The 17,261-nt window shown below is 40.8% G+C and overlaps 1 protein-coding gene and 1 long non-coding RNA gene across 7 annotated transcripts in view; one reads left to right on the forward strand and one right to left on the reverse strand.

Annotated features, from left to right (window-relative positions):
- TNC (tenascin C) overlaps nucleotides 1–17,261 on the forward strand; it is a 157,721-nt gene that overhangs the window by 98,228 nt on the left and 42,232 nt on the right. For all 6 annotated transcript variants that reach the window (XM_077283461.1, XM_077283463.1, XM_077283462.1 and 3 more), the window contains 4 exons: nucleotides 8,238–8,360; nucleotides 15,034–15,177; nucleotides 16,302–16,421; nucleotides 16,509–16,652. In XM_077283461.1, coding sequence (XP_077139576.1) covers nucleotides 8,238–8,360; nucleotides 15,034–15,177; nucleotides 16,302–16,421; nucleotides 16,509–16,652 — 531 coding nt within the window. The remainder of the gene's footprint in view (nucleotides 1–8,237; nucleotides 8,361–15,033; nucleotides 15,178–16,301; nucleotides 16,422–16,508; nucleotides 16,653–17,261) is intronic.
- The window catches only part of LOC143804899 (uncharacterized), a 74,402-nt gene that overhangs the window by 37,682 nt on the left and 19,459 nt on the right, over nucleotides 1–17,261 (reverse strand). The window lies entirely within an intron of this gene.

A 17,261-nucleotide genomic window follows, 5' to 3' on the forward strand; every position in this document is an offset into this window, starting at 1 on the left:
AGATAATTGAATTGTGTTCAGCCCATAAATTTTCAATTAAGAAAAAAAGTGCAGACCGTTACAGCAATGGCAAAGAATCTTCTGAAGAGTTACAGGCCGACCTGGGGAACAAGGAGCTTGTGGTCAACATGCTAAGTTACTAATTTGTTATTTTTTAACTGGATAGTAAATTATATATTTGTGGCTTTAACAAAATTATATACTAAGAAAAGCCAAATAAAGGTTCAAAGAGGAATCCATAGATGTGGATACACATTCAAATGCAAATTTCACATGGTCACCCATTATATATGCTTATAATTCATAATTTATGACATAATTATTGGGATATTGTGGTGAGCAAAGTAACAAATTGTTGCTGATAATAACATGTTCATTTTACTTCTGACTCCTCAACTGCGCAATCACTGCTCAAGGTGCTGTTTTATTTTGTATAGCTTTGGTTTCTTTGCCAGTGGTAATTGGTATTAGAATAGAGATGATTTTGAAATTCAAATTTGTCAGGGTAAGCAAATTTTTCCCCAAACTTTCAATTTGCAATTAAAAAAAATCCCCATGAATTTCAGGCATAACAGAACAGTTGTCCTGAAAATATGAACATAACACTCTGGGGTCTCATAGTACTGTATCCAAACCTTTACAATCTGTTTAATTCAAACATTGTCAAAGTGACTTCACCACAGAAACAGATGGTAAACTGATAATAACCAAGAGCCCATTTAATAACTGTGCACTGACAAAGTTTTCATGCTTCTTTTAAATTAAAAAAATGGTCCAAAAATTATCCACCATAGTCCTTTGTAATCGGACAGACCATTCTGTGCAGAACACTGATTGAAACTGATAGTGTCGCTGTCAGAAGTAACATCATTCAGTTGTGATAAAGGATGTGCCATATATTATATGTCACCTTCTGCTTCCGGTGACTAATGCAGTCTTCTCCAATGGCAGCAGATTTGCATAGAATTCTTTGATCATTTCCACACTGGAATGTAATCAGTGTACCTAGAATAAATATTTTGTCTCATCAGTACAATTCTTATCTATGGTTCCTACATGAGCATATGGATATAAAAGGTGAAACAACTTTGGTTTTTCTCTTAATATATGATCCGGAGCAGAGCGAAAATTATTTGTTTGCTGGGGCTTGGGTGAAATCTCTCATTTTAGCTCAGGGATCTATGACGAAACAATTCTTTAATAAATAAAAATGTAATGAGGAACAATTTATTTGTACATTTTTTGTTCTAAAATTGGGACAAGAATGTAGAATATCAAAATATAACATAATAATAATTTAAAAAGTACAAATATATATACCGTATTTATATATAGATACTGTATAGATATATATATATATCTATAGATATCTATAGATATATATATATATTATTTTTAAATTATTTTTCTATTATTTTTCTCTATCATTTATCGCTTCAATATTCTATATTTTTGTCATATTTTTAGAATAAAAATTATCAAAAATAAATTATTAGTCATTAAGTTTTTAGTTTTTATTTATTACAGAATTGTCTTATATATCTGGGTAATCTTCAAAGAACCATTATTGGTATCCTTCTACTGAATCTTTGAGTAAAGTCAACGTCTTGAGTGCTACATATGTATTTTGTACACTATTTATATATTCCTCAAGGGGGAAAACAAGAATTTAGACATTTGGACAATTAGCATGAATTCTGTTAACAGGAGTACCTACTGTGAACGTGACAATGAATGATTGACCGCTTAAAAATGCCCACATTCTCATCTGATTCATACTGTACCAAGCATACCTTTACACCCTCACCTCTTTTTATTCCAAATTTTGCTTTTTTTTTATTTTATGTTTATTTTTGGCACTTTTTACTATTGACGAAAGCATGTTGTGTAACCTACGAAAGCTAAACCTTTAAAGTACTACATACATGGCTTAGCATGGCTCATATTCTCTTCTATTATCTATTTGTAGGTTCGCTACAGATATGTATGTATATACCACTGCTTGTATATACATAGACACAACTTGACTTTTTGTTTCTTGCAGCAGACATCACTTCTGTGGAGAACTTCCCAAGCTCTTCTTCGCTTTGTTCTCGAGTCTTAAACGCTTGTAACGTACCATTTTCCTCCACAGGTGGCTGTGTAACTATCACTTTCCGGCAGCTGGATACCAGTCACATATAATTAAATGTTTTTTTTTCTTGCTTTTTATTTCCTGTCATTTCTACTCTCTGCGCTGAAAATCATCTCGGCACAGCCCGATGGCTCTATCCTCACAATGCGCGATAATAACAGGAATTGTAAAAACAAAAGATTATCTCATTCCGCCTATTAGTGCCGGGCCGTTGATGTTATCTGCTTTCTTTAATCACATTTTTTCCTTTGATTTTTTGATTTTAAATAAAGGTTTTAAATTGCAGATTAGTAAAACGGGATTGCTAATAAGGCTTGAAATTGAAAAAAAATGTGCCTTATATTTTATATTTACAGAAAAATAGCTTTGTTAAATTAGGACTGGTGGCTCATTGAGGTCATTTTCGTCTTCTCCAAGGGTTTATTACAACTAGGCCGTGTATACTTGGTCGTATTGGCTGTATCATCACAGCTGATTTGTGGCAGAAATTACTATATTCATCCGATTCATCTGAAAAGTGCTTGTAGAAAAACCCCTTTCTTTAGAAACTATCTGATACAGAAGTATGGAACAAACTTCAGTTGCCTAAATTTCTTGAGAAAATCATCCTTTGGTGAATGTAGCTTACAGCTCCAAGCAACCTCCCCGTTGTACTGGGCTATAATATAGAGTTCAAAGACTTACGGCTTACCTCCAAATATGGCTGATTATAATATACAAAGACACATGAATTATTTTTTCTGTTTCAGTTTATATGGGCTTAACCAAAAAAAAATTCTAAGCTCCACCAGTTGAAGATTAGGGAACAATTAGCTGTATACTGCCTTCAGCACTCTGTACAGCCTCCATCTCTAAACTCATACAGGTCAATGAATTATAGATGGCTTGACTGCTTCCAGATCAACCATAAACTTTAATCATCCGGGTGACCCAGCTCCTACTCTGCAGTGACATTCTGAAATTTCACTACATAGAAGCTCGGCTACAAGCCATCATAGAGTCATCAAAGAGAAGGCAGAGATGGTTTATTACTGTCTTTGCCTTCTCCATCGCTCTATACACAAAGTCACCAATAGACTTTAAACATCTGGGTGGTCCAGCTCCTACTCTGCAGTGACGTTCTGAAATTTGACTACATAGAGATGCTGCTACATGCCATCATAGAGAAGGCAATGATGGTTTATTATTGTCTCTGCCTTCTCCTTCGCTGTATACACAAAGTCACCAATAGACTTTAAACATCTGGGTGGTCCAGCTCCTACTCTGCAGTGACGTTCTGAAATTTGACTATATAGAGGCGCTGCTACATGCCATCATAGAGAAGGCAATGATGGTTTATTATTGTCAATGCCTTCTCCTTCGCTGTATACACAAAGTCACCCATAGACTTTAAACGTCTGGGCGGTCCAGCTCCTACTCTGCAGTGACATTCTGAAATTTGACTACATAGAGTCACGGCTACATGCCATCATAGAGTCATCATAGAGAAGACAAAGATGGTTTATTACTCTCTCTGCCTTTTCCATCACTGTATACACAAAGTCACCCATAGACTTTAAACGTCTGGGCGGTCCAGCTACTACTCTGCAATGACATTCTGAAATTTGATTACATAGAAATGCAGCTACATGCCATTATAGTCATCATAGAGAAGGCAGAGATGGTTTATTACTGTCTCTGCCTTCTCCGTCACTGTATGCACACCACTAAACAACCACAGTACTGGAGTTAAAATATCAGTACCATGGCATTGACAGGGGAAATAACATGAAAATAAAAATATTGAAATATTTAAATGCCACCCTCAAAGGTCTTTTATGACATTACAGTGGGCACATTGTGTAAAATGGATAAAAAATGTATAAGTAATAAAAAAAACTAGCAGGTAAAAGTAAATAAACATATAAAAATGAAACTATCTAATCCAAATTGCTGCTACTAGCCCTTACACCATTTAACAAAGCATCCAATATATAATAATATTTGATGCAGAATGGAGAAAAAAAATTAAATGTGTTTTAGTGGTCCTGTGTGCTCAAAAGAAAAATGGGAAAGTTGAACAGGAGTAAATGGACTGGTCTAGATAAATTATTGAATAAAACCCCCAATTTTTTTTCCAAAATTAAATTGCATTTTTTTTAAAAAGAACAATTTTAGGCTGGGACCACACAAAAATTTTTGGTGAAACACCTTTACTGTCACAGACGACCTTCTGTAAAGAACAGAAAGAAAGTCTGACTGAGTCATACTTTCTTGTACTGCTTCTCTCCTGTCCACTGCTGCTCCAAAAAAGGAAGGGACACAGTGACTGTAGAGTTCTCAGCGAGTTCACGTGAGACAATGCTAGTCTCAGGAAAACAAGCTGAGCAAAGCTACGGCTCTGATCATCTCTAAGTGCTTGCTTTTCCCCGTCTATGATGTTGCCATGTTTTGATTGGCCAGAGCCATAAAGGAGAGGAAGCAGACCACACCCCTTCCATAATTGTATTTTACAAACCATGATCATACTTCTAGCCTTCAAGGCTCTGTTTGATAGAGAAAAGTACCCAGGGAACATGAAACGTTCAAGCAGCAATTATTTTTGGAAAGTTCCAGCAGATTTTTGCAGAAACCTTACCAACTTTTTTGAAAGTTAGGAAAATCTTCCATTTTTCCGGAGTCTCTTGGAAAGTTGACAAGTATGCCAAAGGAAACAAGGTTGCAGGCAATAATCCCAAAAAGCTTGACTGCTGGACCTAACTATGTTAGAGGTGTTGTAGAGCTGCGCTCCTGTACTCTAGTGACTTGGGAACTAAGGGGCAGAGAAAAATAAGAAAAATTGGTCCAGATCAGTAGAACAGCAGCAATTGGAGAAGGTAGTCAGGAGGTACTTAGTTTTGTTGGGGCTGTTGGACCTGACTAAGTTAAAGGATAAACTACTGAGTTCCACTGTATAACTTTGGAACTAAGAATCACAGAAGAAAAAAGATGGGTCAAGAATCAGTGGAACATCAACAATTGGAGAAGGTAGTCAGTTTAAAGTAGAAAAAAATGCCAGTGAAAAGGTCCTCTTTAATTTTATTTCTAAAAGTCACTTGAAAACTTTGGAAGCATTTGGTCTGAGCCATAAGGGTATTGATGAACGCAGACATTTAGGACAGCAAAGTGAGGGATAGGCAGAACTGATCTATGCCTTAGTTTTCCAGAAAAATATTTAGAATTGAGAGTCCTCAGTGGTTGATACCTTTTAATGGCTAACTGAAAAGATGGTAACAAATTGCAAGCTTTCGAGACTACATACGTCTCTTCATCAGGCAAAGACTAAAACAAATTCTGAAGAATCACATATTTATGCACAACATAGTATAGAGAAAAAAAAAAAAAAAAAAAAGAGGGGAAAAAAAACCATGGATAAGCTAGGTGACATGAAACAGAATACCATGGGTGATAAACAGTTACGTCCATAAATATTGGGCCAATTCTTAGATAAGGATTGTTTTATTGTCCTGTGATTAGGGTCTCGTTCTGTTGTGATGACCCCACATGGTCTGAGGGGCAAGTTCATTAGTTGATGTAAAAAGACATAAATCCGTGTGACACATTCATTCCTGCATTTAGAGTGTCAAAGGTCGTCATCAGTTTATACTCAGTTATACTTAGTTTTCCAGTTAATTTAGTTCTTCGTCTACTCATGCCAGTTTACACTCCCACTGAGACACTTGGCATTTTGTAATAAATTACATGAAGAGTGCCCTATTCTGGTGTCTACTGGCTTTGATGCGTCAGCAGAAAATAAATAACAAGATATTTCTTCTAAATTTATTATCTGTGGAACATTAACAATTTACACCTCCCTCCGTAGACTGGGAATGGTTGAGCGGCATTGTCTTTCATTTCATTGAATTTGTGTCTCTTTTTTTCACAACTCTCTTTTTTTTTTTCCTTTTTTTATTTTGCTTCTGGCACTAACCTGAAAGATTTGGGGCTTTCAAATATCTTTTGTATGTTTCACTGTTGACTACTTCTTTCCAAATCAATTTTACCCATTGCTCTTCTGTAATACTGGCAGTTCTCCATCAAACCTTTTAATGTGGCTTGTTTGGGTTTGTCGGCCATTACTAATGGACTTTTCTTGTGTGGGCTATTTATCCAGATTTAAAAAAATAAAAAATAAAAGAAACCTGTCCTCTTCTTTTTGCGAAAGACTCATCAAAAGGCAGATTAAAGAAAGCTGAAAAATATCTAGTGGAACCGAGAACAAATTGCTGTGACAGATAATAAACAAATATATTTTAGCTTAGGCTCCTGGTTTTGGATGCTGCATACTAACTACTAAACAGATTGACATGGTCAGGATTTCTTTTGTGATTTAATCATGGCGATTGGTCCAAAAATTTAGAAGATTTAGCAAAATGCAAATTATTTCTAAACTATTCTATGATGCCCTAGCTATTGGAAAATCTGAATGCATTGTGTTCTAACACTCGTTCCACAGAATCAAATCCATCTCATGAAATTGAGAATATTATGGGTAGCTGTAAGATAATAATATATAATATATGATAAAGCAATTTCATCTTTATCTCTAACCCCTTAAATAACCACTTGGAATGACTTTGCATCAGTTGGACATGGAAAAGTAGCATTGGAATAAAAAATAAGAAAATAATACATCAGTAATGATAATAGAACAAAATCCCACATTTTTTTACTTCTGTGATAAACACAATTTTTTAAACTTTTTTTTTTTCATTTTTTTAAATACTATGGAATTAAAATCTTTTTCATTGTATTTTTTTGCCTTTTCTAATTTTTTCATTAAAAAAAACATATTTTCCTTGTGTTTTCAAAGTCTAATACAAAATTCTAATTATAAAAACTTGATTTTAACTCACCCAGTTGCTCCATACTCATCCACCTGGGGCTCAGACACCGGCCTCGCCCTTGCCTCACATCAAGGAAAACGGAAAAAATTGGAGTCCGGCTCAACAGGACTGGATTTTCCTTTTCATTTTATTTTCCAAAAGAAAATATAGTGTATAAAAAAGAAAAATTTACATGGTCGACAAGACCCAGTAGACGCGTTTCGACTGCACTAGGCAATCTTACTCATGCCTAGTGCAGTCCAAACGCGTCGACCATGTAAATTTTTTCTATTTTACAAAAGTCTAATGTCGAATAAATGACATGCCAAGAGCATACCATGCGTACTACCCTAAGTTGTGGCTTACAATATGGTGGTGCACTTTGATACTTTATCTGAAAAACATTTTCTCCCCAATTTTTCTGTATAATTATGAGAGCATCTTATGGTGTAGCTGATAAAAAGAAATTCTGTGGCACTCATTGCTGATGGAATTATTCTTATTTATTCCATTGTTCGGTCGTGGGTTAGAAATCGAACTGGTTTCTTTTTAAATTTCATAAATTCTCTAATTTTTTAAATCCTATGAATACACATAGCTGGGTGGATATATGCCTACTGTCGAAAAATCTATTTTTAATAATTTCCGATAACTCAAAGGACTTCTGATTAAGTGTTGATGGGGTGTTCGTTTCCATGAAGTGTCCCATGCTAACCACCCCCCGAACTACTCTCTTTTACTCCACAATCAAAAATGATGACAGCTATTTTGTATCTTAGTATCCAAGCTGCAGATATGTAGTTCTTTATCACAAAAAGTAGACGTATAATCATTGTCCAAAATTAATCAGAGCAAAATTTTAGATTTATTTCGACTTTTCAGTACAATATCCTGTGGCGCTGAGATATCCTATATTCTTTAAGAGATAAAGCTCCATATTTAAGACGTCTTAAACCTGAATAAATATCACATCTAATGTGCGGCTTAGTGCTGTTAAATTTATCACAGCCTCAAAATGAAGATGTCTTAAATGGCAAAATCTTATGAAATATGTATGGGACATAAGCCAACGCAGCCTCAACAGTCTAGTAAACATTATTATGCCAATTTTGTCAAATATTATGCAAAGCACAGTACCATATGTCCTGTAATTATTAGTCATTAGAAGTAGGTGGTACGCAGGATATTTTAGAACATTCCAAACCGCCCAAGAGAGGCTTAACTATTATTGCTAAGTTGCTCTTCTTATATTTCTGCAGCCCTGGGGTCTCCAGAAGGACTTTCCTTCTCTGACATTACCGAGAACTCAGCTAAAGTCATCTGGCTAGCACCAAAGATCCGTGTTAACAAATTCGTGATCAATTATGTCCCTGCAACTGGAGGTAAGAATCATCTTGGAAATGAAAAAGTGCCAATAAAAAAGTGATATTCTTGTAAAATATACTGTATGTGTGCACATGGATAGCTATTTATATGGAACATTTACAGTTGCTTTATATGCATGTTAATTGCATCAACAATCTTTTTTAATATCTATTGGGCTGATGGTAACACGTGTCCATTTCGGGTTATTCTCCTGCCTCCTTTGACCTCACGTAAACAGAGCAGTTCTTTCTCCATTGTTCTGCTCCATCGACAGGGCATTACTGCTGATATCATGCTGATTGACAGCTTAGCCTAACACAGCTAAGATCTGGCTGTCAATCAGCATGACATCAGCAGTGATGCCTCTTCGAAAGAGCAGAAGAGAAGGACCTTCTCTGTTGACATGACCTCACAGGAAGTAGGAGAATCATTAGAAGGAGCAGTTTGTCATTGCTCTGAGCTGGAAGAGATTGTTGCAGGGCTGCACAACCAGGTATTGAAAAAGTGCCTGGCTCTAAGTTCTTAGCCCCATAGGAAAAAAGAACAAAAGTCCCGAATAACCACTTTAATCTCTGATCCATCCAAACACCTCCTAACTGTGTTCTTACATTAAAGAGAAACTAAGGGTTCATTTCTGAAATTGGTGGAACTTCCTGAGATCAGGTATGCATCACCTGACTTAAATAAATGGCATGGTGCTCTGGGAAAAATATATTAATGACCTATACTTGGGATCAGTCATCAGTATTAGATTGGTGAGGGTCTAGCCCTCAGCTTCTTCACCACTTAGCTCATTCCGGTAGCCGTGGCTATGGATGACCACAGTGTACAGCTCAGATCACAGTCAGTAGAACAGCCACTATACATTACATGGAGCTGGATTGTTCTAGTTCTGTACACTATAAACCTCTGGCGACTGTGAATTCAGATCTGGGGTGGACTACACTGGTGGAAACAAACAGAAGATGAACAGTTTATGGGCCCTTTGCAGTCCAATAGCTCACAATGCAGAATTTCACATGCTTTGGAACTGTAAATGGGTTTCCTTACCTCTTAGGCCCCTGTCCAGCTACATAGGTTACACCAATGATATGTCCATCACTGGATGGACATGACATTGGTAAAACCTTGGATCCAAAAGCTAAGGGGATCCACTTCCACCTTCCCTACATTACCTATAAATGCACACGTACATAATCCAATTCACAATTCTGAAATAATTAGCTCAAATACCAATTCTTTGTACTTCCATTTTCTTATAGATGTTAGGATTACTTAAAAAATGTAACTCTCCCAGTTATTCCAAAACTTACAGTTCAAAAAGCCAGTTGCCATCTTTTTTGCAAGTCTTTACAACTTTAAAATTGACCTTCATGTACAATGAACACTTTAATATTTAGAGAGGACGTGTCATCTCTCATGACATAAAAGATTTAGTAAACACACTGTTAGGGTTTGCAGAAAGCACCAAATATATTTATTGATGTGATTGGTGCGTTCGCAACCCGGGATCCACCGTGCAGGAAATATCCTGCCGCTAAGTGAATGGCGGCACAATATGGCGGTATTAACCAGCTCTGTTAGCTTCACAGAGCGGCCGAGAAAGCAAAGCTCTGTGCCCTGTTAACTCTCACAGAGACACAGGCTAACTACCCAGAAGAGAGCAGTCAGTGGTCATGCATGCACACAACACTCCTCGCCAGAAGTGCCAGCATTCTAGGGGCTTATTTCAGCCTGGTCCCTGAATACTCTCATACACAATCTCCTTGCCAGAGGTGCCACCATTCTAGGGGCTTATTTCAGCCGGGTCCCTGAACACATTCACGCATATGACCACAGTGGCGCAAAGCATGTAACTTTAGAAGATACTAGCGCATGGCCGTGCGGCCATGCGAGCCTTAAATAGCTGCAGCACATACAGGACCTTCCAAAAGAGGACCAATAAGAAACTGCTACAGAGCCTGCGTACCTACAGGACCTTCCTAGAAAGACCAATAGATTTGGCTGCAGTACCTGAACATGTGACCCTTGATCTCCAGTGAGAGATTTTACCCTGGGCATGCTCAGTGTGTGCAAAGCAGGACTTAGTCCCAGAAAAGCCTGTTCACCATAGATCAGTGCAGGGTACAATAGCAGAGCCTGGAGAGGCAGCAATAACCCTTTGCACTGAATCAGACTCAGTGAGACGCTGGGACCGAGGTCTCCGCTGAGCAGGCTCCACTGCAGCTGATGGAGAATGGGAGACCGCAGCAGACACGGATCAAGATTCCCCCTGTGCAGCAGAGGAAACTCAACTCCTTATATTACCCCCCCTCCTAGGGCCCCCCCTCCTTGAGCCTCGCTACGCTCAAAAGCAGCAATGAGCAGCGGAGCCCAAATGTGCTCCACAGGCTCCCAGGTTCTATCTTCTGGACCGTGACCCTTCCAATCCACCAGATAAAATTTCTTGCCATGTACCACCTTGCACCCCATGATAGCATTCACCTCAAGCTCATCTGTGAATGAACCCGATGTCCCGGTAGATGACTCAGAAAACCGGGACAAATGAACAGGCTTTAAGAAGGAAACGTGAAAGGTATCGGTGATACCAAGGCGTGGAGGAATAGCCAAACGGTAGACCACAGGGTTCACCTGTTCCAGAACCTTGAACGGGCCAATGTAGCGAGGCGCAAACTTAGTGGACTCAACTTGCAGCCTGATGTTACGGGCGGAGAGCCACACTAAGTCGCCAGGAGCAAAGGTCGGAGCGGGGCGCCGGTGTGTATCAGCCGAGACCCTCATTCTCTCCTTGGAGGCCCGGATGGCATCCCGTGTGCGGTCCCAGATGTCACGTGCCTCCACCGCCAAGTCTGCCACCCTAGAATCGGTGGATGACACGGGCATGGGCACAGGGACATGCGGATGCTGGCCATAATTATAGAGAAAAGGAGTCTGACCAGTGGAATCGGCTACGGCGTTGTTCAAGGCAAATTCTGCCCAAGGTAGCAAAGATGCCCAGTCATCCTGCCTAGCAGAGACAAAATGTCGTAAGTATGTCATCAAAGTCTGATTGGTTCTCTCTACCAACCCATTCGTCTTGGGATGATATGCAGAGGAGAGATTCAGCTCTATGCTGAGTAAACGGCAGAGCTCTCTCCAAAACCGAGACGCAAACTGGGGACCCCGGTCGCTGACAACTTTATCAGGCATTCCATGTAAGCAGAAAATATGTTTAATGAACAACGCCGCCAAGGCCCGTGCTAAAGGTAACCGTGGTAGCGGCACCAAATGCACCATTTTCGAGAAATGATCGGTGATGACCCAAATGATGGTACAGCCGCGAGACTTGGGCAAACCCACCACAAAGTCCATCCCGACCATCTCCCAGGGCCTGTCTGCCACCGGCATGGGGTAAAGTAACCCAGCAGGCCGTTGCTGTGAAGACCGATTCTGGGAGCAGGAGACACACGCCCAAATATAGTCCTCGACGTCACGGGCCATATGTGGCCACCAGTACGTCCTCGCCAAAAGCTCAGATGTCCTCTTGGTTCCAAAATGTCCACCCACTCTGGACGAGTGAGCCCAAGAGAAAACCTCCGGTCGAAAATTCGCTGGTACGAAAGTCTTGCCCGGTGGCACGGACTGTAGCGAAACCGGGGCCACAGTTCTCAGGCTCTCAGAGGGGACAATAAGCTGAGGCTCCTCATCCTCCTCCTCAGATGACACTACGGAGCGGGAGAGAGCGTCGGCACGAATGTTCTTCTCCCCAGAGAGAAAATGGAGAGTAAAATGGAACCGGGAGAAGAACAGGGACCATCTGGCCTGGCGAGAATTCAGCCGCTGGGCTGTCTGTATGTACACCAAGTTTTTGTGGTCGGTGAATACTTGGAAGGGAAAGCGAGCTCCTTCCAGGGGTGTCTCCACTCAGAAAAAGCCAACTTCATTGCTAGCAACTCCCTGTCCCCGATGGAATAATTCCTCTCCGCTGGTGTAAAGGTCTTGGAGAAGAAGAAGCAAGGATGCTTCCGACCTTGAGCATCCTTTTGGAAAAGGACTGCTCCAGCACCAACGGATGAGGCATCCACCTCCATTATAAATGGCTTATCTACATCAGGGCGATGTAGAATAGGAGCGCTAGCGAAGTGTGACACAATCGAAAGGAATGCCTTGGAGCCAACCGAAACCTCTGCTTACACTGGGCTCGCTCCAACCCTCGCTCATGAAAACGAAGGTCTATGCGAGTTGATATAGATATGAGCTCCAGTGTAGCGGGAATCTCCCCAGTGGCCAAAGCGTCCTTCACATGGTCAGCCAGCCCCCTCCAAAATACTGGGATGAGGGTTTTATCTGACCACTCCAACTCAGACGCTAAAGTCCGGAAGAGAATGGCAAATTGGCTGACCATGGTCGAACCCTGAGTCAATGCCAGCAGTTGGAGCGCCGTATCATGGGTGACTTGAGGTCCTACGAAGACCTGCTTCAGAGTGCCCAGAAACCGAGGAACACTCTGCACCACATGATCATTGCGCTCCCACAGTGGCGTAGTCCACTCCAAAGCTCTGTCCGACAGGAGAGAAATTACAAATCCTATCTTTCCCCGTTCTGTGGAAAAATGTGCAGCCAGGAGCTCGAGATGTATACCGCACTGGCTCACAAATCCCCTACAGGACTTACTGTCCCCAGAGAATTTTTCAGGCAACGGAAGATGGGATAGGGTCGGAACCGAGGTGGCAGTGGGTAAAGCTGCTGCAGCCACGCTAGCAGCCAGAACAGCAATTGCGGTAACATCCACCGCCGAGGTTGCACGCTCAAGAGACGCCAACCGGCCCTCCAGCAGCTGGATGTACCCCTACAATCGCTGTTTGTCCGCCATTACTTAGCCAGATCCTGGCGCTAGTATACTGTTAGGGTTTGCGGAATGCACCAAATATATTTATTGATGTGATTGGTGCGTTCGCAACCCGGGATCCACCATGCATGAAATATCCTGCCGCTAAGTGAATGGCGGCACAATATGGCAGTATTACCCAGCTCTGTTAGCTTCACAGAGCGGCCGAGAAAGCAAAGCTCTGTGCCCTATTAACTCTCACAGAGACACAGGCTAACTACACAGAAGAGAGCAGTCAGTGGTCATGCATGCACACAACACTCCTCGCTGGAGGTGCCAGCATTCTAGGGGCTTATTTCAGCCGGGTCCCTGAATACTCTCATACACAATCTCCTTGCCGGAGGTGCCAGCATTCTAGGGGCTTATTTCAGCCCGGTCCCTGAACACATTCACGCATATGACCACAGTGGCGCAAAGCATGTAACTTTAGAAGATACTAGCGCATGGCCGTGCGGCCATGCAAGCCTTAAATAGCTGCAGCACATACAGGACCTTCCAAAAGAGGACCAATAAGAAACTGCTACAGAGCCTGCATACCTACAGGACCTTCCTAGAAAGACCAATAGATTTGGCTGCAGTACCTGAACATGTGACCCTTGATCTCCAGTGAGAGATCTTACCCTGGGCATGCTCAGTGTGTGCAAAGCAGGACTTAGTCCCAGAAAAGCCTGTTCACCGTAGATCAGTGCAGGGTACAATAGCAGAGCCTGGAGAGGCAGCAATAACCCTTTGCACTGAATCAGACTCAGTGAGATGCTGGGACCGACATCTCCGCTGAGCAGGCTCCACTGCAGCCGATGGAGAATGGGAGACCGCAGCAGACACGGATCAAGATTCCCCCTGTGCAGCAGAGGAAACTCGACTCCTAACACACTTTCCCATGAAATAGCAATTGTGATGCATTATTCCTAGAACTCTGCATTGTGTCGATTCCCATGGAAATTCATGGATCAATTGGCAGCATGCTATTACCAGTTGGGTTGTGCCCTGTCCAACCAGTGCTAACAATGTAAGGCTATACATGGACACCATTAGGCTACTTTCACACATCAGGTGTTTGCCGTCAGACACAATTCGGCGAATTTTGAAAAAAATTATCCTTTTTTTTCCTGCCGGATATGTTTTTTTCTCATAGAGTTGTATTAGCGCCGAATTGCGCTTGATGGTATAACGTTGCATCAGTCTTTTGCCGGATCCGCAAAAATTATTTTTCCAGCGGAACGTTTTTTCTGTCCGGCAAAAAAATGCACAGTGACGGTTCCGGCAGTAAACGGATGAAACGTGAGGTGAAATGAATGAATCCGGCTACCGATTCAATTTATTTTACACAGAGCATGCCCCGTAGCTGCATTTTCCATTCTGGAGTCTCTTTCTCTCTCCTTTTCCCCGGAACAGTAAATCCAAACTCTATCCCCAGGTTTACAAAAAAAAATAACCCAAAACGGATCCAGCAAAAAAAATCGGATCCGTCACATCAGTTTTTCACATTCTGTGCCGGATCCATTTTTTTAACAAATTAGCCGGATTCTGCCTGATGGCAAAAAACTGATGTGTGAAAGTAGCTGTTATTGACAAGGGAAACGGTAACATCCAATTGCCAATTTATTGATACATTTCTTGACGGAATAATAGAGGAACGGCTCAAGACAGATTTATAAGAAAAGATGCTCCAGAATTGTTATTTCATGGCGAGTGCAAACATTTACCAAAACAGACCTGTCAGTAGAGGTTACGGGAAAAACTAAATTGGATCCAAAATTGAACACTTCTTTGATCTGGGATCAGCTTACAGTTACTTAAATCTAAATATTTATATTTTTCAGGGGCCAGCAACATTGTGGAAGTGGAAGGTTCTAGAACCCAGACTACTTTGATTAACTTGATGCCGGGTGTTGAGTACCGTGTAAGTCTTGTATCTGTGAAAGGCACTGAAGAAAGTGCACCTGCCTCTGGCTCCCTGACGACAGGTATGCTTCTGCGTAATGACCGTACACTGTTTATACCATCAATTAAAGGAGTTTATGTTATGGAGACAGTGCCTGCCCGTATCCCATATTATGATCTATTGGATATATACTTTTCTGCAGCATATTTTATATTGTAAACATTCACAAATGCAAGTGATCCAAATCTCCGAAGGTCCCTTCAACGGAATGCAAGTTTTGTTTTATAGCAATATACGCTTGACGTAAACAATGTAATATCCATCTGCTCATCATTTTGTCTGTGTGTCTTGTGCCTTAGGTGAATAGATGCATTGCTCTGCGATCTGAATATTGCACGCATATTATAGGACGGAGATCATCACAAACTTAGAAGCAGTCCAGTCAAGATCTATGTGATCAACTGATGATCTCATTAATATGCTCCATGGTTTCTTTCTCCCTGTCTGTCCATGGTGGTTATGTGAATTATACCGATGCCTCTACCCTTAGAGGGGTAGTCCCCTCTCAGTTAATGTTTGTTCTTAGGAGCAGATTGGTATAAAAGACAAACCGCGCTATATTCCCCTTCTCCAGGTGCACCGGAGGATCTCTACCATTGCTCCCGGCGTCTTGCATTGGCTGCAGGTCTAACATCACCTAGGCAGCCAATCAGCTGTCTCAACAGCTCTGAGTGGGGTGTTCCGTCTACACTGAGCTCAGTGATTGGCTACCAGACTGTCCATGTGACATCAGAACCACAGCCAATGCCAGACATCGAGAGCAGCAACTGAGACTCCTGGTGATCCTGGAGAAGTTGAGTATAGCATACCTTGTTTTTTATTTATCGCAAACATTAACTGAAGGGTAACAACCCTTTCAACTTTTCTTCAATTTTTCCCATTTTTAACATTGCAAATTTAAAACGATACCATGACAAGCTAGAAAAGCCATCACTAGGCTGCAATTAACATCACAACCATTTGGTAACCACACATAGAGCCATAAAGCATAATCATCTCCCAACAGAATATTGCGGAATCATGGTTTTTTAAACAAAAAAGGTGTTAATTTTACACCACACATCTTAGGATATGTCAAACCGAAACATAAGAGGGACACATCTGTATCCTAAGAAATTTCCATTTTTAATTTCATTTATGTCATAGCCCTCGACAGTCCATCGGGTCTGAGAGCCATAAACGTCACCGATTCCGAAGCTCTGGCCGTGTGGAAACCATCTTTGGCCTCTGTGGATAATTATGTCATCTCCTATTCTGCGAAGAATGGTAAGGAAGACCATTTTTTACTAACATTTTTTATTTTGACTATTACATTTAATTACGTTGTAACATGTCTTTTTTTTTTTGCCGCAGCTCCAGCCGTTGAGTATACAGTCTCCGGAAACAATGTTGAAAATGATATTATCGGGCTTCAGCCGTCTACTGAATACATATTAAAAATTTATGCTGTTAGAGGACCACTTAGAAGTCGGGAAATCTCCACTATATTCACTACAGGTGTAGTAAAGCTGTAATTACGTGCCTACAAATGTTCTCTCCGCAGTCTCTGCCATAAGCGCTCACGTTAATTTAGGTATTGAATGCATCTGTCCTGAGAATCAGCAAGTGATAATATAAATGCTAATGCTAGGTGTTCCTGTGGTCTATATTGGGCATGAATGTTGCTTGTAGATGAAAAAGATTATCTATTGTCTAAAAGCAGATGCAGGCTTAGACTTGTCATACAGCTCTTGACACCAAGGCTAAGCTCAAGGGTTGAATTCACAAAAACTGTATATGTATAAAACCAGGTGTCACTAACTAAGGTCTGAAGACACTAAGGTGGGATAATATGATGACAGTTTGACAGCTAGAAGAAGGGAAAGCTACAATTCTTGACTTTTAGCTTAAAATGTTTAGCTTATTTGGATCCAAGATGTTTGTTTCGATTCACATAATTATTAATCAATGTCAGACGAAAAGCCGCTTCAAAGTAAGTAAAAACACACTTAAAGTTGCCAAAGCAATTATTGAAAAGAGCAGAAAAAAAAGATCCTCCTGAACCATCTGCCATCAACATATTTTGAAGTTTGAGGGTGGAAGGTCTAAATTCACGCATGGGGCATG

Source organism: Ranitomeya variabilis, chromosome 2 (assembly GCF_051348905.1).
Source record: "Ranitomeya variabilis isolate aRanVar5 chromosome 2, aRanVar5.hap1, whole genome shotgun sequence".
NCBI lineage: Eukaryota > Metazoa > Chordata > Amphibia > Anura > Dendrobatidae > Ranitomeya > Ranitomeya variabilis.